We start from the raw sequence: 19,318 nt of genomic DNA, 5'->3' as shown, positions 1-19,318 counted from the left end.
AGCATTTGTACTCCTTCTGTCCAGGATTAATCCTTTGATATCAGAAATGCTAGTCTCAAGGGTGGGGTTTGATTTGTCTTCAATTCTTTTTTGTATTAATTGATCTATTTGTATGGAATGATTACAATAAAATTAATAAATAAATTTAAAAAAAAAAAAAGAAATGCTAGTCTCATTCAGGCCTAGAAGTAAGGGAGCTAGCTATATGATAAACCACAATGTTTTCAGTTGTATTTTCACTGCTATCTTTTTGAGTTTCCCTGACCCAATTATATAATATATTGCCTGTACAAATATTGGACGACTGAACTAAATTTATAAAAGTGTCACATGTGTTTGGCTTTCTATAAAACACATTTTTGTATGTTTATTCTTATCCATATACAGCTCCTGTGCTCCTCTGCATTTAACAGACAATATAATGAGACATGTTTTAGGCCAGTGATCACTGTCTTGCTAGCATCAAAAACAGAGCAGAAGGTGAAGCAAAGTCTTTTACATTTTCAGGACCAAAATGAGTTTTGTGCATCAATCAGGAATTGTAATTTCTTTTACCAATTTTATTTTTAAAAGTATGTGGCCTGCAAATAGTAATACAATTTGAGAAACAGACCAGTCTTCTACTACATATCAAAAGATTTTGCAGAAATAGGATTTTTCACAATTTTTACCTCATACGAATTGTACACAAATACTAAGAAAAACTATTCCTTTTTTTTTTTTTTTTTTTTTTTAGAAAAGTACAAGTGTTAAATGAGTTAATAAATTCTCAAATTATGAGCTAAAAAATGCCATAAGTCCTCCAGATGACATGTCCATACAAAAACTGCAAGTTCCTACTGTCTGTAGGGTCTACTAGAAGCATAACAGTTAAAATATGGTTCAATGATGCCCCCTGGTGGCCTCTTCTCTGTATAACCACTTAATGGGGTCTAGTCTACTAGCTCAGCTGTGACTAAGTGGGACCAGAGCTGAGGTGTGTGTCCTGTTGCCCTCATGAGGCAGCAATAAACAGATTTGCTCTGGACATGAATTGGTGTGCCTTCACCTAACTGCAGTATGGGAGCTCGACCAGCGAGCCATGGGGACAAGAACTGAGAAGAGCTGCCATCCTGAAGTTGAACACTCAGCTGGTACGGCTTGGCACAGTTGGGCACTTTGAGATTGCTAAACAATGCAAACGGCACGGATGCACTTTTTGCTACACAGTTAGATGTCATTTTTTAAATCTTCTAGCAGAATGAAAGGGTTAATAAAGTTTGTGCAAAATGTTTCTACAGACATTTCCTAAAAGTGGGTTTCTTTTTCTGTGATAGTTGCAATTGTTCCATCGCCCTTCATTTTGGTATCACAATCGTTGACGGAGTAGAGACATGTGCTGCGACTCAGCTTGCCCCTCATCTTCAGCTCGGCACATGGGGTGGTCAGCTTTTTCAACCTCTGCATTTCCAGGGGAACAATACAATACTTGTAAGGGAGTTGGCTTAGCAGGATCAGGAAGGATTACAGGGAAAGGAGGATTAGCTCTCACCTCAGAAAAGGTCCCTTCTGTTCGCCAAATTTGAACTACTAGTCCAAGAGGGATGCAAATCATGGAGGACAGCGCCATCATCCAGCCAATGCCATAACCCCAGTCTGGGTAGACATAGACGTTATTGTATTTCAGTGGCTTGTATTTTATCAAGAAGAAGAGGAAGATGCTCTAGGAGACAGAGAGTGGAGAGGGGGTGAGAGAGAGAAAGAGAGAGAGAGAGAGATAAATAAAGCTGATATTCAATGAGGGTGGCTCTCAGGTTCAGAAGATGGCGTCAGACTCACGGCACAGATCCCTGGTGTCAGGAACATCCAGCACCACTTGATCAAGGGGATGGGCCGATAGCCAATCATGTCTTCAATGTTGTCATAGAATTTATCACTACCTGCAGAAGTGGAATTTAGCATCAGTACAGGGACAGACTGTCCAAAATTCAGAAGTTAGGTAACCATCATTTACGGGTAGCCTACTGACCACAAGCAGTACAAAAAGAGGACTCACCATAAACCCATCCTATGCAAATTGATTCAAAAACTGCAACAAACAGCAGACACATTCCACTTGAGGCATAGGCGTCAAACAACTGAAAGACATACATCCCACCCTGGCAGAAGAAGCACATGTCAGAGCATAAAGGCAATGTAACTTAGCTAGTAAGTTCCTGGACAGTAAAGAACAGTGGGTAGTGTTTAGAAATCTTTTGGCAACTGGCAATTTTTCAACACTCAATTTTACTACTTACAACATTTAAAGAATGTCATGTCTTAAATTGACAATTTAACACTAGGGGCACCTATTTTGGCATTGTGACTGCCTTCTTACATGTTTTACATTCTGCTATAAAGACTCTTTGAAAAGGACTTAGGCGTCCTAGCACCAGACACCACTAGCAACCCCTACATATTTACCTCAGTTAGCATGATTAGTCCCAGAAGATATGAGAAGATGGACAAAGCCAGGATGAGTAGCTCTCTTCTGTAACCTCTTCGGAAAATTTTGGGATACATGTCCACCACTGCTGTGACCAAACTCTCAACACAAACAAACTGAAAAGGAAAAAAAAAACATACAATTTCTCTAAAGGTGACTCTGCTTATCTTGGGAATAAACATGGGATAGAGGTTTACAGGTAGGAATAATATTGGGTAAGAAAGTTCATAGTGATGAAAAATTAGAGCCATACAAATATGAAACATGTGAATGGCCTGAGCTGAAATAAGTAACAGTTATTACAAGTGTAAGAGGGATGAAATGAGTTGTGAAAGGTTAATGTATTATGGGGTGAGAGTGATCAAGTTGATGTTGGGGCACCTGTGATGTATAATATCAAGTTTAAATAAACTGCCATAGGCAGATTGAATTGGGCCATACAATGTCAGAGTGACCTTGGATGACAGGCATTGTTTAAAAAAGTCACTAAGGCAGAGATACTTAGTTTCTGTAAGGACAAGGTGAAACAAAGTGGCACATGAAAGAATGACCATAGTGGTTCTGCATTAGAAAGAGCAATCTAAATGGAATTGTGAGTGGTCTGAGTGACTTGACATGAAAATGGTTTACTTGAATGGGAGGAGTAAAAATAAGGCTGATTTGGGATGTGAGATGATAAAGGTTTTTTGGATATTATAGTGACTAAGCATGGCAAATGTTAAAATGTGGTGTCATAAGAAGAGAGAAGGACTTGGGGTGAGCCACCATAAGGTCACATTGAATGAATGAAAGAAGGATCAGATTCAATGTAATGATCCAGAATGGCCCATAAATTAATAATTGTGAGTGAGCATCCACTGGTCAGGGTGACTGCCAACTTCCACTGTGAGCAGCTTTAGAAAAACATCTGGCATTCCCCAGTGTTTAAACAAAATAGCTAGTAACAGCTAAGGAAAAGAACGCACCTGACTGTCCAGCCCAAGGAAGATCAGCATCATGAAAAAAAGAGCTGCCCAAACAGGTGGCAGTGGCATCATGGTCACTGCTTTGGGGTAGGCAATGAATGCTAGACCAGGACCTGTGGAAAGTAAACAATTAAAGAATAATACAAGTGTCATTGTAATAAGTGGTCCAAAGTTTATCAAAGAAGCGGGCACAATTTGATCTTAAACAGAAACATAGAATCCCACCATCTGCCCATTCATTATTTCATCTCACTAGTAATACTTGCTGTATAATTAAGTCTCTGAAAAAACAGTTTTACTAGCTCACTGATGCAGTAGATAGTAGAATGAATATCTTTGTCCTAGCAAGGGCCACAGTTAACCAAGTATGTCCAAGAAGTACAATTAAAGGAAGAAAGGAAACAGACAGAGTTGTCAAACATTCTGTTCTGTCTCCAAGATGGGAAACAGAGGTTGTGCAGAGTTGGTACCATAATGGGAAAAAATCAGGCATGGTGATATTACCAAGTTGGAAGAGGTAAGGTCAAGTGCAATGGTAAATTAATTAGCTTACGCTATAACCCTGTACAATTTGCACTAAGATGAACATTGTTACCCCTCTCTTCTCCAACAGGATGTTTTATTTGCATTTCACCCAGTATGAGTAATCCTAAAGCCTTGAATCTCACCTGACTCAGCCACAGCTGCAATGGGAACATTTTGCTCAGATGCCATAAAACCTAAGACGGAGAAAATGGCAAAACCAGCCACAAAGCTGGTGCCACTGTTCAGACAGCACAGCACGATGCAGTCCCTGTGAAAAAGTTAAGCACAGAGAAAAATAAGCTGTGAGAAACACAATGCTACCTGACAGTTTTCCAAGTGTCACCTTGTCTTTGACTACAAATGCTTGTCTTGTAGCTTGGCTGTGAATATTTTTTCCTCCTTCTTTCTACCACGTGCTAACCTTGAAACACTAAACCCAATAGTGCCAGGGTGGACCATGCCTACCTGTAGCAGTTGTTGTTATAACTGTTGTAACTGCCCAAAGCCGTGAGACAGCCAAGGCAAATGGCATAAGAGAAGAAGATCTGTGTGCCTGCATCCACCCACACCTGCAGGAAAGGAGGCAAAGTTGAGTATATGTAGTAGCACAGTAGGCAAAGTTCCTACTTTTATGATTACAGAAATGGTTTAAATGGATGATGAATGACTGGAGCGTACAAACAATGATTAATAAATTGGAGAGTGGCGGTAACAGTTAAGCAGCCTAGCTATGAGTCTGGGAAGTTTAGACTGGGAATCAGTAGTTGGACAGGATGAACAACTGGCCTGGGTGGAGAAACTGCAGTAGTAATATATGAACTGTTGATGTGATGAGTGAACAGATTGGGCAAGTGGTTAGGTGTGTGACATGAGCAGGACAGGACTTTTTGAGCAAGGGGTCTGGATACATAAATGGCTAAATATTCAGAAATTTACAGGTTATTGGGTGGGTGCATTTGATGGGCAGATACACTGGTGAAATGGGTGACATATGAGGATGGCATAAGAAGACACATAGGATGGATATATATGGAGGAGAGGACAGACAAATGACACCATTGGTGGCCTTATTCAATCAATAACTGGCTTTCACAGCCAACAGGAGTGCACAAAAAGAGTAGAGCATTCTGGGAAGCCCCCAAGAGCCCCCAGAAGCTGTCTCGGCTGACTTGCAGGTGGTTTTTCAAACACCCCCACACAAGCCAAGAAGCACTAATCTCATTTAGTGGGGAACAGTTGACAAGTAGCGCTGTTTGCCTCCTCGCCTCGTCTCCCAGGAGACTTGTGTGACTTTCCTCTTGCTCAGACCTGTTTTGCTTCTTTTGTGTACTGATGTTCATTTGGCTGTTTCACTACATGCTGACCCTCCTTCTGTCACCACTCAAATGATTAATGGCTTCTCATGCCCTCATTTCAGCTGCTGCCAGAGCTAATATCCACTGGCCAGCTGGGAGTTTCAGTCACAATGAAGGTGTAAAGACCTGCCCATTTCAATGTAAAGACCCCTCTGTCCCATATAGTATCCTTTGAGACCTATGGGCATCCCCATTATACACAGGACATGGAGGTAAAGTGTAAAACAAATGCTTACATGCATGATGAGTCCTATGAGAGTTGAAGATGAGTACATAAACTTTGAAGAGAGCCCAATATGTAACAATGATCAATAGCCAAAGTTAATAAGTGACCATTAGAGCAATGCTAGAAAGCTGAGGAAGTGATTAATGCAGTATGTGGAAACAGAGTGAGTGAGTGATCACTGTGAGAACTTTACAGGCAAGTGACTACTGAGATGACTGGTGAAGAAATGACAATTTTCAGAATTAGCTTGGACAGAAAACACATACATGCAAGAAGTGACTAAGGGAGAATAACCATAAAAATATGGACATTCAGAAGATGTACTGTAAGCAGTTTCAGTCAGATGCAATGGTATGTCCAGGTCACTGATAGACATATGCCCATGTATTTGTTAATCACTGGCTGGGAGCTGACTAGACTTACTGGCATATGCTATAAGGCAATATTGTAAGTGTCACTTGAATGCGAGACCTGATCGGACAGCTTCCAGCAGCTTTGAAGACCAGCTGTGTTTTCACGTCTACCTGACAAGAGGCTTTGTGGAAGTGAAGAATTACAGAAAAATCACTTCCTTTTCACCCCTCCTGGGAATTTCTCTGGGTTGCTAGGCTCTTGCTTCCCTACCTTCTGCTAATGTTATTGAAAGGCGCCTTGAATGAATTTATTCATTGGGGGGTTTGAATGAGGCTCGAGTGCTGTGTTTGCCGACAGCGCAAGTCAGTGTGTAGAGATGCTGAACCTGCAGTGCCTCTGGTGGCCATCCTCATACATCTCACCAATCACAACCAATAAACTGATGCCAATTTACTAACATCTAGCTCTGAGCCTTGGTGAACATACATGCTAGCACTATTCTACAAGTTTCAGCCTTCTCCTTTCTCTATACTTTTCCTGTCTCTACTGTTTGATACAAATATTTACCTGCCTTGCCTGGCCCTTGTTCCCCATCCTGAGAAGCACGTTTTCATAACGTTTTCATAAGGCACTATATGAAATAAAGATTCTTGTATAAACAGATCAGATATGGCTAGGAGAAATGAGATGGCTGAAATAAATAAGACCCCCCTAAATAGATGTCATGATCCAGAACAGTGACCCCAAGCCCCCCCCCCTCCCCCCCCCCCCCCCCCCCCATGATTTCTATATTTCTTACATCACCTCCCCCCTATTTTTCCATAACCATCACCCTGGGAACTGTGGCCCCTTAGCACAGTAACTGGGGACACTGGAGTTTATTGTCTATTGTTCACAAAGCCTTATTTCACTCTTTCCTAATCCCGTGTTCCAGTGCCAAGGCACTCAGAGATCGAGAACAGCTGAATGTCATGTGGTAAAATCAAAAATGCCAACCCAGAAAAGTACATGGTTCAATCCTTCTTGAAAGAGGTGGTATATTTTTCTTTGCATTATCAGAGTTCATAGGACTACATTTTCATAAACCAATCCATTTTCATTTAGCACCAGATGTAGCATTGAGTTTAAATGTGACCTCAAGATTAATGGCCCATTTTGCAGAAGTGAGGTAAGAAAGGACAGTGGAAATTGCAGACTAGAGATTTTTCTAATTCATAAGCCTTGAAAAACACAGTTTTTTGGTATTCCAAAATAATTTCAATGTATTTTCATATACAATAACCCCTTATTTCATACATACAATTCCACATTTCAGGGTGAATTCTCTTAAAAGGTGAAATACCTGAGTGAGGAATTTGTACATCCCTTGCCTGCAAATTCTGGGTCCTAAACAGTTCAAAAATGAGTAGGGAGATTACTCTGAATTGCTTTTAGGCAAGGGCAGAGGTTGCAATTTTGTTTGTATCCATAGCTAGTTATGAACAGAAATATGCTCATTGAGAACCAGGAAAACACACATTCACTTAGACATACTTAATCCCCAGTCTAAACTGCACTGCACATTGGGAATTCATATCAGACTATTATAATAGTGGTATTCTAGAAATAAGCACAACATGCTTATATAAATTCTTAAACCTGCTTATTCTGATACAAGAGAGCAGGACCCAGAGACAGTCCAAGCAAATATGGGTGCTGGACAGGAAATAACACTGGACATCTCAGGTCACATACACTCACCCACACTTTGAGTTAGAATCACTATATAAGCTAACGTGCATGTCTTTGGGGATATGGGAGAATAACTGACGTAGACAAAGGGAGAATAAGTAATCCACAGAACCTATGACTCAGCCTAGGGTTCAAAGTCAGGATGCTGAAACCATGAAACATCAGTGCCAACTACAGTATCACCCTGTCACATTGTACAAAATGCAATAAAACAAAAATGCTAAATTAAAGCAGAAGCATATCTTATATTTCTCAATTTGTGACAAACACAATATTCTCTTCTTCTGTTGGTAATGTCCATGAAATAAAGTAGTTTTTTGCACAAAACCTGTCTCCACATAACTATTCTAACCTGTCCTTACACACATAATCAGAATCAAAGAGACCTATAATATCTACATTGATCCATATGACATATTAAAATAGTACTGTTTGAAGTCCAAAAATAAACTATTAAACTGATTCCATGACAGCAGCGTATGAGCTAAAAGTACAGATAGAAAGAGTTGAATTTTTGTTAAGAGGAAGCATGATAGCGCTTTTGAAAATTATGAATGGAATTAGTACAGTGGATGCCAACTGTTATATTATAATTAATTCTTCAGTGAGAAAACTGGAGACAAATGGACGTTGGTTATGGCTAAATTTTATACAAACTTTAAAAGGTACACTTTCACACAAAAAACAACAGATACATACAATAAGTTCCCAGCCAGTTAAGTTCTGCTTTGGGCACTTTCAAATCATAACATGATTTTTTTTTTTAAATATGTAATGTAAATAGATATTGATGACTAAGATAGGGCTGAATGGCCAGTTCTTGTCAAAACCTTTCTTACATCTTTTCGGTCAAAACCACAAACAAAAAGTTGCGCTAATAATTATGCAAAGTTATACATATAAAACTTCAAATATAAAAACAGGTTACATAACAACTTTTCTGTATAAAGAAGTGACAACTTTATAATTAAGAGTAAAACATGGCTTTTTAAAATACTTTGTCACATTACATCTATTAATGAACAAAGCTGCCAACCAATCAGAAATCCAATGTGTGTCTGAAAGGGAGCATAGCTGGTAGCATGGTAAGGACCAATGTTGCTCCCAGTGCTAGTACTGGATCTTCTTATATAATACACTACCATGGCTGTTTGTTTGTCTGTCCAGGATTTTAAATCACCTGTAGCTCGCAAACTATTTGACCTATTGGTCTGAAGTTTGGTACCCATACAGTATACTATGTGACATCTACTATCAGCTTTCAGAGTGATGATTGACCTCCAAGGTTATTCCTTTTTTTATTTTTATTTTATTTTAGAGTTAACTCTCGGCAGCAGCCAGCAGGGCAGCCATACAGCACATGTGTACAGGCGCCGTTCTCATCCCTTCCATCTTCGCAGTCACTTCCCCAACCTCTTCATATCCTAAATCATTCTTGAGGCAGATTGAAGACTTAAGTGCCAGCTTAAGTGAAAAATTAAGGAAAATGTACTAAGTAATTGCAACACAAACACTGACTTAATCAATTTTAGTGCAAAAATATGCAGACTAAAGAAGAGAAGAATTGGTCCGCTAGGGTGGAGAAAAGAAAAGCTGCCCAGGAAGTAGCAAGTGCATCAGCCTCTGAGCAAACGAATGCTAAATGTACAGAGAGACAGACAGAGAGAATATGAAAGCCATGAATGCTCAAGTCAAGTGTATTCACTGCACGTTATCGTGCAGTGTGCTGTTACTGGTATTGAATAACTAAAATCACACTGCCACTATAACTTTCTTTTTATATACTACAGTGTGTCTGTGTGGACTTTATACAATTTGTTTGTGTTCATGTTGGTTTTCTTCAGGTAGAACAGTTTTCTTCCCACATTCTAAAGATATACTGTATTTATTTCCCCAGTATCAGTGAAGATGAATATTTGAGTGAGTGCGCACAGTAATGGACTGGAATCTCATTCAAGTCTTTACTTCATGTCTTGTGCTCTATCCTGCCAAGATAGACTTTTGCCTTCTAGGACACTAGATTGGGATAAGAGAGTGCAAAAATAGATTGGTGAATGGATGGTTTGATACATAATTTTGTGAACTTACAATATCTTTTTAAAAATCAAAATTGGATGATCTAATCTCTACCATAAAAAAGAATCTTTTAAATTTGTTCATTGGTTTTAGAAACACCTCATGCAGAGACAGAGATACGTGCAGCTGCAGTGATAACGTAGGCACACTTACCAAGAAAACAGTTTGAAAATGATTAACAATTAATTCCCCATCCAAGCTAAAAAGAAAGTCAGAAATGCAACTTTGAGATAGAAACTGAATGTTGAGCATTCAGTTGCACACAGACATATATTCACTTTCCAAGATTCACATACTGTAGAGTGCAGATTGCCATATATGCACGCATGCTCAACTTTAACTCCGCCAATATTGCCTGTCAGCTTTGCCTGTTAATCAGCCTAAGCTTGCACGTTAGCCTGACCCTGCTTCACACTGATGTGCTGCTTCCATTATTTATTATGCAAATGGAAATATTTTTTCTTTTTCTGATTAACATATCTGAAAGTGCAAGACTAATTGAAAATGATTCTGAAATGCATTTCTCATACAGGCAGCTGAGTTACAAGCGATTATCTCATTAATGAAACAACTCCTAATGACGATTCTCAGCTAATTTAGTTAATTAAAGCAAAGAGAGAGAGTATGAAGCCCCAAGGAAGGAAGTGAGTAATTATTTATATTGAAAATGTGTCCACACATGCCAGTCTATCTATGCACTCAAACCACAGATTACGCTGACATTGTGGGTCTGTTCTTGAGGCATGAATTGAAACTCAAGGGTCTTGGTTGTGCACAGTAATCCAGGGTCAGTACTCTGGCACAGTACAAGCAGAATTGGAGTGGTCATTGGTCATCGAGTGCTAAGCTAATGGAAGAGGCACAAAGTAGGTGCAGTGCTAGCAAGCTGCCTTTTTTTCTAACTTCACTGAGAGTTATTGGCTTCAGAAATGAGTGAGTGACGCAGAGCAATACCGAGGCAAAGAAGGCAGCAGCATCCCAAGTAGCCTGACACTGGCTATCATTATATATACAGTGAAGTAAGAACTGTGAAAAGGGGGCTGCAAAAATCGGAAAAGCATCAGGCCTAGAATGAGCACACCAACAGTACTGCCATGTCAAACCAGCTAGTAACCATAATGATATTAAGAAATGCCTACCTGAGGGTCTGAGAGTCGAGAAATATCTGGATATAAGTAGAATTTTATTCCTTCTGCTGCACCAGGCAAGGTCACTCCTCGAATCAACAAGATCACCAGCATCACATAAGGAAATGTGGCTGTCACGTACACTACCTATGTATAACAATGAAGAGGCAAAGTTAACAAGCTGCTCATGCAAACTGACAAATATACAACTTCGCATTACACAGAAACAGGACTGCAGTACCACCCTGCCCTCTCCTGGTGGCATAGCCAGACTCTACACATCCTTTGGCTGCAGTGGTTTATAAAAATACAGCCAAGCACTTAACTCAACATGCCTGTCAGCTTGATGTTCACAAACAATTCTTTTTGCCAGGTGCTGGGATTATGAGTTCAAAAAGCAACTTGGTGGCACAAAGCAGTGGAAAGCAGATAAGCTTGCAACTGGATGTAGAGAACAAGTCTATTTGATCTATAGAGCTGCACTTGGTGGAAATTAGGCATATCAAATGTGTACAATTAGACATAGCTGGACAGCAGTCGGTTTAAATTGCAAAAATGCTTACATGTATCCTAGCTGAAGCTATTGCTTGGATCTATTAAACAGTGTTTGGCTTCATTTACAGGCCTGCAGCTGGCAAAGTTTCATGAAATCTGCCTGGCAGCAATTTTTAAAATCTGTTGGACCAACCTTGATGAACCAATGGGAAACAACCAACTGGATCTACTACACAACAAATTGTCTAGATCTCCACTATAATAATTAAATGCACAGACTGTGAAGTTCTTTTATGAGATCAGCATGCTTTGAACAACATAATCTACCATACTGTATTCCCCTTAATCTAACGGATGGTAACAACTAGATCTATCGAATAGTATGTAAAACTATCTATTGCAAAACAATCAGTTGAATCTAGAGAGCAATATAAATTTGGAATTACTGAAAAGCAGTCAGCTTGCCCTATGGGACATAATGTCTTTAGAAATATTGGGCTCAATGTCAACTGGCTGCTCTACACAGCATTTGACCAGAAGCAACAGATGTCTTGTAGGTATATCTAATCTGCTCTATGTCAAAATGAGGCCTACTGAGCATCTGTGAGTAAGGGTCAGACGTGACTTGGTGCTGACCAGAGGATTGCGAATATCTCATGGGAGAGACTGCCTGGCACACATGTGGCAATTTGGGGAGGGGGGGGGTGGGGGGGGGAGTCTGTCACCATAGCGAGTCCTCTCTGAATGGCACGGCTGGCACTCTGCATGCACCTCATGAACGCTCCACTTTCCCTCTGAATACACAAATCAATGTCAGGCGGCCCCCACACTGGAACAAAAGCCACTTCAGCACATCTCATGGCTGCTGCCCGGCTCCTCTTCCTGCCTTTTTCTTCACACATCTCTTGTCCTTTCTTCACCGCTTCTTTTATGCCTCATTGAATCCATAAGACTTATTCAGAAGAAGGCTAGTGAGCGGCTGGCAGAGGGAGCAAAGTGTTTACAATGCAAAGGATGTTGGGAAAAAAGGGCAAAGGTAGAGCGAGAGTGGGGAGTGCCTTTGTTCTCCACTGAATTCCTCTTGAGGCGCACCATCAAAAGCAGCCGTAAAACATTTCCTGAAAGTCTTTTACTTAATGTCTGTTCCCAGTGGCTGTCTTGTTAACCCTGAAGAGAAAACACAACCTAGGGGTTGCCTCACCTGGGCAAAGGAAACATTTGCACTGACACCTCAATACTCTTTTTTAGCCTGGTGTCACTTGTTGAGATTTTTAAATGTGTCTGTGCTATCATGTGTCTGTAATCTGTTTGCTCTTTCTCATGCATGGTGAAGCTACTTTTCAACGTTATCTGTGTCACTCCAATATTAATAATTTTGCTATTTGCCTATCACTTAAGACACTCTATACAATATAAATTACATCAACATAGAATGAATTTTGGAATTTTCTTGTTTTGAATTTCAAAAGGACCTTCAGAATGTAAAGACCCTTGCTGCAAAATGACATTACCATCTATCATCTTGAATGCAGTGCTGACTGAAGCACCATGGGTCATCAAGAAGCCAGACATTTGTACTGAATTATATTCAGCCGCACTCTTTTCCAGTTGTTGCTGTTGCTTAGGTTACACTTTATTTTACCGCACAAGAGTCTAATCTAGTGTTTTCTTCATTTTTTGTATATTCTAGATAAAATGTACCTTATGCAATCTTACAGGTTTTAGCTGAGCCATCCACATAACTGAACAGTGCCCATCCAGTCATTAAGCAGTACCACGGAGATAGCACAGGGCAGTCCCTACAAGTCAGCATGGCTTTTGACTAAGTTTTAGGGCAGTGATTCTCTTTGTGACCCCAAAAGTCCTTTACAATCTTTTGAGTAAGGACAATTTTACTCTACTTGTCACTGCTCCAATAGCAGACATGTGTAAGCAAACATGCCATGAAATACTACAAGGGGGTAATCACTCTTAAAAAGTGTTATGTAATATAAAGTATGTTTGTTTTTTGCCATTCAGATTGGGTATTGCTCATACTCACTCTTCTGCACTCTTACCTTTCCCGTAGACCGTGTGCCCTTCCAGATGCAAAAATAGCACACTGTCCAAGCCAAGAGGAGGCAGAGTGCCAGCTCCCATCGTAAGTTTCCAATGTGCTCAATTCCACTGGAGATGCCAAGTACTCTGCGCCTGGACACCAAGATGAGGAGACAGCAAGGAACACACATACGCAAAGACATTGCTTTATTCAATGTGTTCCTGTTATCTAAATTTAATTCACATTTCTGAATGAAAATGTGATATATTTTAATGAAACAGACCATTTTTACTCTGTGTAGCACCTTATTGGCAAGAAACAAAAATGACACAAAAAGACAAAAAAGATATTTATCAGAGAAACCATCCCAACATCCCTTTTTCAGCACTGCAGAATCATTACTTTTTTCAAAACCACATATTTTTAAATTAGACTCATGTATTTTTAGTTAGGTGTACCACCTGCTGTTGGCATTTACTGGATAATATTTACCCAATAATGGTAACTATTCCTCACACACCATACTGAATTCAGTGTTAACCGGAAGCAGACAACAGCACTGCAGTAGCATGGGAGAACATTGTATCCAGCTTGTATTAGTCTAAAAACCCAGTAGTAGTCAGCAGGGGGCAGATGACCACATTCTGTACTTGGTCAGCTGAGCTAACATCCAAGAAAGTTGCAGACATTCCCAGCTTTGGCTTATGTACAAGATGCTCAACTGAGTTTGGCCACAGTGGTACCCTTGTAAAGCCTGTCATGCCAACAGGACTACTAATTAGTGGCGTCATTCATTAATTGGCTGACTTGGACTTTATGACAGGACTGTTGCTTGCAGTCCCTGCCAGCTGGGATTGAGCTGGCAAAGCAAAGCTTATTATGAATTAGTAGCAGTAACACAAAAAAAAACTTGTCCAGAGTCCATATTGCCTCGCATGAATTCACCTGCAGGGGGGCCTAGCCCTTTACAGTACCAAAGCATGACACATCTCTTAAACTGGCTACTGGTCTAACTGGTTCAACTGGAGATTAGGTAACTTTTGAGGAAGAACAACACACTGGATTTGAGAGGTCAAAGCAACACACCTGATATAAAAATCCTTATCTAAAATAAATTCTGAATAATGTAGCTGATGTAAAATTTCTGCGAAACAAACATCACCCTGCCCATTACATGCTGCAGAAAGCACCCTGAGATTGCCAGTATCTTCCTCAGCTGGCACCTATATCCCCGAGCGATATACTTACTCCCAGAATTCAATCACTGGAGAGGTTGCATTAGCAAAACTGCAGTTGCTGGCATTCACTTTGTCAAATTCTTGACAGTTTTCTGAGAGGGCATAAGAAAATTTCTTCAGTTTTCAGAAATACTTTGGCAAAACTCTAAGTTTTCAGCTTCTAAAAACACAGGACACTGTGTAAATGTTCGTATACATGAAAAGTGTCAGAGGAAGTGTTAACTGGGGAAACTGGGAACCAGATTAAGACAAGACACCTGGATCAAGTAGAGTAACACTGCTGCATTAATGAATCTTTGTAGATTACATTTACCCTTAAAGCATACCTGTATTCCATTCATGACCACATGTTGCCCAAGGCAGTTCCTTTGTGAAGCAATTGAAAAGGTAAAAGATTGCCCAAGCCAGAATGATCACATAATAAACATTTAGATGCGCCTCAATGACTTGTGTAGCATATCCAATTCCTGCAAAACCAAATAGGACATAAAGATTTACTGTAGATGTGGCTATCAGGCACCTTTGCTCATAAGGCACCTAGTCAAAGACAAAAGCAGAACTACTTCAGACAAATACAAGTAGCTTGCCTTCAAAGAGTGGGCATACTTTTCTCCAGCATGTAATGCCACCCTCACTGGTGAACTGTCCCAAAGCCGTCTCCAGGAAAAATACAGGAATTCCACAGCAAATAAAGAATATGACATAGGGAATGAGGAAAGCACCTAGAAGGCAGTCAGAATCAGTTAGAAGGAAAGATGTCCAATGCAGCTAGTGAACTTATGGCAAACAGTGAAAGCTGCTACCAATCATTGACCCAAGCAGAGAACTGTGACAGGAACATCAATTCCAAAGAAGTGAAAATAGAGAATGAACCCATCCACTATAAGCAAAGAACTGCAACTGAAATACCATATCCAAAATAGCTGAATGAAACATACCTGCAGAAACACTGCCGCCAGAGACGTATGTCTGTAATCATGCACTCGGATAACTGCATCAAGATATTTACAATAAAATTTTAATCTAGAGAGCTACGTATAAATAACTAAAAACTTAGAGATGCAACCAACTGAAGAACTGCTGCTTGGAAATGGTGAATGGAAACAGTAAATAGTGAACAACATCAGTTCAACTGCAATAGAAGAAATACCTCTGAAACTTGGTGAACTGCATCTGAACCAATGAAGAATCAGGAAACGACAATTGAACTGCTACTGAAGTACTTTAGCAAGAAAAGTTTAAGCACCACAACTCAGCTCAGCTGGAACCCTAAAAAAATGGTTTAAGTTTGAAACCTTTGACTAAATACCCCAATCCTCAAACGCACTGGCACTTGAGGGGTATCTTCAGAGAAGGGTCAAGTTTGGACACCAGCAGGACCTGAACTAATTCAGTGTGTACTCATAATTACAGGCTAACATTCTTATTCATTGTTCTCCTTTCAATATTTCCACAAAACGTCATTTCTGGGTCCACTTGAAACTGTTTCTTGTTTCTATTCTGCATTCACACACAGAAGAGCGGATGAATGACTTTCCTGAAAGCTTATATTCGTACCGCCTTGTCATTATGTCACAGCAAACATTCTGACACACCACCTCGCCCTGCACATTAGAGTCACTGTCGGTGTTCCTACAGCTCTGGACAAAGCACAGCATACACAACACCTCCGTGTCACGCACAGACTTTCGCCTACACCATATGAGACACACGCACTCCAATGTCCAAGCGTGTATCTTTCTAGGAATAAACGCGCGTAAATACCAGCACTCCTCAATCCTTTGTTTCGCTTGTGTGCACACACTCGTCTCACTCTCATGTCTTCTCAGAAACTCACCCCCGCCGTTCTTGTAGCACAGGTACGGGAACCTCCAGACGTTGCCCAGACCGATGATCTCGCCAGCCACGGATAAGACAAACTCCACCTTGTTGTTCCACTGGCCCCTCTCATTCACTTTCTTGTCGTTGCTGCGCAGAGAAGTCGCGCCGAGCGCCTCGGGATCCATGTCATCTTCTGCCTTCCCATTGATTACCGGGATGCTCTTTTCAGCTGTCATGACGCTCTGCCAGCCTTGGGAAAGAAGCTCCGTGTCAGAGAAGCGCGATCCCGCGCAGCGCGCCCTCGCGCTTCATTTACATGAAGCGCGCCTGCTTCCGAAAACGGCTGCGTAGTGGACAGCTGGAATTTGCCTGTACTTTGTCCACTTTGTCTTTTTCTGCCCCTTTCTGAAAGTGTAGCCGCAATAGACAACTGTCCTCAATCACCACCCTAAGCTAATTTGCTCCTTGTTTACTCTGTCCACCCATTTGCTCACGGATACGCGCTCATCAACGGACTTCTAATTGGAAACGTTTTTTCTTGCACGATGCACCAAGAAATGTTGTTTTTTGACTGGAATCCTTAGTGCTGGTTTTGTATCAAAGCTGGTGGACAGAGAGACCACAGAGAAACTGTCCACAGTATACTTTATAAATAAAATACACTATTTAATCAGAACCACGTGTAAATGTACCTTTCCACTAGTCCAGTATTCCCATTCTCTTCCAACAGATGCCTACTGGCTCACTGTTTATATATGGGAGTTAGTAAGAAGTCCAGTAAGGAAGACATTAACAGAGCTGTAATATGCTTTTTGGTTGCCCCCACCTACATGCCTGTACCAAAAGGATGCAGCTTAACTCTTGCAACAAGAGCCTCTTCACTTATTTGACTTTGGGGAATTCCTCTTGTGCAAGAATTATTGGGTGTGTACTGGTCCTTATGTTAATGCTGTCCAAATGCTAAGTCTACTTTTGCTTTTGACATAACAGTGGAACCTTGCCTTTGGCACTTTTGTTACTAAAAACATGCTCTCATCCCAACTGGCTTGGTGTAAACCTAGAGAATACAATACAATGCAACACAATTTATTTTTATGTAGCTCAAAATCACACAAGGAGTGCAGCAATGGGCTTTAACAGGCCCTGTTTTTTGATGGCCCCCAGCATTGACTCCCTAAGATGACAAGAAAAAACTCCCCAAAAAAAACTTGTATGGGAAAAATAAAAAAAAAAAAACTCTTGTGAAAGGTTTTTCAAAGAGAAGGACCCCTTTGTCGGACAGGTTGAGCATGCAGAGGGTGTCAAAAAATGGAGTAAATACAATACAATACACAGAACAGAACTCAAGTAATCCTCGAAACAATACAATAGTACAACAGTAATATTACAAGTACAAAGCAAAATGTGAGATAGATTACGTCTCGATGCATGCTCAATAATCCAGATAAGGAAATCCTAGAAATTTGATTCTGTTCATCTGGACAAAGTTTTTAAGTGGGAGAAATATTTCGAGACTTATCCATGTCTCTTCCTCAGTCTCAATTGACTGCAGGTTTCCCCAACCTTATAAACAGTTCCTTTGCTTAATCACAGAGACTAGCACCATTGACAAAGGGCCAGTTGATCAGTGATATGCAAATTGTCCACTGATTAGTAAACGTGTGAACCATTCATAGAGGGTTGAGGAATGGCTGCAATCACAGCATTGTAAGATGGCGACAGATGTACCCTTAGGCCCCCTCCTCTGTTCAGAGATGGTCGTTCCTTTTTCACGGGGGGTGAGATAGATTACATCACATAATAGAATTCCGTTTGTTCAGAGTCCCGGAGACTTCGGCCATCAAGCTGCCTCCCCCATACTGGCCATTCCGCAGCTGAGTCAATGCTGGGCTGGCCAATCTGATGAAATGACCCTTCTACCCAATGATTCCAGTGCTCCTCTATCATAGATGACTTTTCCTTAGGCAGGCAAACAACTTGGCATTAAGGCAGTAGCACCAAGTGCCACATTTTAGTAATGAGAAGAAAAACAGAATAGATGAGATTTACTAACAAATTATAACTATCGTATTACTTATGAAGACCCATTCTTTGACTTGTATACAAGTGGATATTCTAAACAATGAAAATAGTTTATAAGATGTACATCAGGAAAGCTGATTTGTGTTTTCTATTAATTAAAAGTAAGTTCTACATTTTGATACATTTGGATCATTGAATATACAGCATCAATAATGGACACCAGAGTCAGAGAGAAAATATGAACTTTTTAGACAAAGAGGAAGACAGCTTCACCTTTCTGTTATTTACATTATACTCCTTAATTCTATGTCCTGCGCCTATCCTTTAAACCCCACAAGTGTTGCTCTGTGCTTAACATGTCCAATGAGAAAGATGCACTACACTCATACAAATGATGCATTTTAGGAAAGAGCAGTTTTTTTAGTTTTGCTGTGGGACCCAAGATATTGCATTAAAATGGAAGATAGCTTCATATTTCTTGCATTGGATGTACTAAAGAAAAGGGACAGAGTATATGATGGTTCCCCAAAGCCAAGTGTGGAATATCCCAGCTTGACCTCTGAACATCGGATCTCATGACCTGCCATTTGGTATTAGGAGTATAATGCCAGAGGTTGTGGTCATCCTGGTAAAATTCTTGGGGAAAAGGACTATAGCAAAGTATTAAGAAAAAACACACAAGAAAGACTCAAGCCAATGAGGATACAATGGACAACTGTAGTTAGCCTTACATGAACACCATTAGGAAAATGAAAAACATTAAAAAAAAAAACAAAAAAAGAAAGAAAAAGGATTAATATCTACAGTTTTATTACAAAGTTTGTGGTCAAATTACATATTTTGTTTAAATTTGAAACAAAAAATAGTAAATACAACTAAGA

At 40.2% G+C, this 19,318-nt stretch overlaps 1 protein-coding gene across 1 annotated transcript; it reads right to left on the bottom strand.

The window, feature by feature from the left end:
* Positions 1-539: 539 nt before the first annotated feature.
* slc6a11b (solute carrier family 6 member 11b) lies at positions 540-16,861 on the bottom strand. The gene is made up of 14 exons (XM_028824686.2): positions 16,432-16,861; positions 15,182-15,316; positions 14,921-15,061; positions 14,605-14,686; positions 13,376-13,508; positions 10,836-10,970; positions 4,420-4,523; positions 4,098-4,222; positions 3,430-3,542; positions 2,443-2,580; positions 2,036-2,138; positions 1,819-1,919; positions 1,532-1,702; positions 540-1,440 (listed from the first exon to the last, which is right to left on the bottom strand). The coding sequence occupies exons 1-14, from the start codon at positions 16,649-16,651 to the stop codon at positions 1,288-1,290; spliced, it is 1,854 nt and encodes a 617-aa protein (XP_028680519.1). The 5' UTR covers positions 16,652-16,861; the 3' UTR covers positions 540-1,287.
* Between the last annotated feature and the right edge of the window lie 2,457 nt (positions 16,862-19,318).

The sequence above is a fragment of the Erpetoichthys calabaricus genome, chromosome 18, assembly GCF_900747795.2.
Source record: "Erpetoichthys calabaricus chromosome 18, fErpCal1.3, whole genome shotgun sequence".
NCBI lineage: Eukaryota > Metazoa > Chordata > Cladistia > Polypteriformes > Polypteridae > Erpetoichthys > Erpetoichthys calabaricus.
Note: the sequence above shows the minus strand (reverse complement) of the source record. Positions and strands in the feature narration are given on the sequence as shown.

What these genes read in the sequence shown, in the direction of transcription:
- slc6a11b (XM_028824686.2), bottom strand. Translation starts at nt 16,651, where the DNA reads ATGACAGCTGAAAAGAGCATCCCGGTAATCAATGGGAAGGCAGAAGAT. An exon ending in TCCTTGGGCTGGACAGTCAG is followed by an intron (nt 2,581 to 3,429) that starts GTGCGTTCTTTT and finishes TTTCCTTTTCAG; the next exon opens with TTTGTTTGTGTTGAGAGTTT. An exon ending in TGACACCAGGGATCTGTGCC is followed by an intron (nt 1,703 to 1,818) that starts GTGAGTCTGACG and finishes TCTGTCTCCTAG; the next exon opens with AGCATCTTCCTCTTCTTCTT.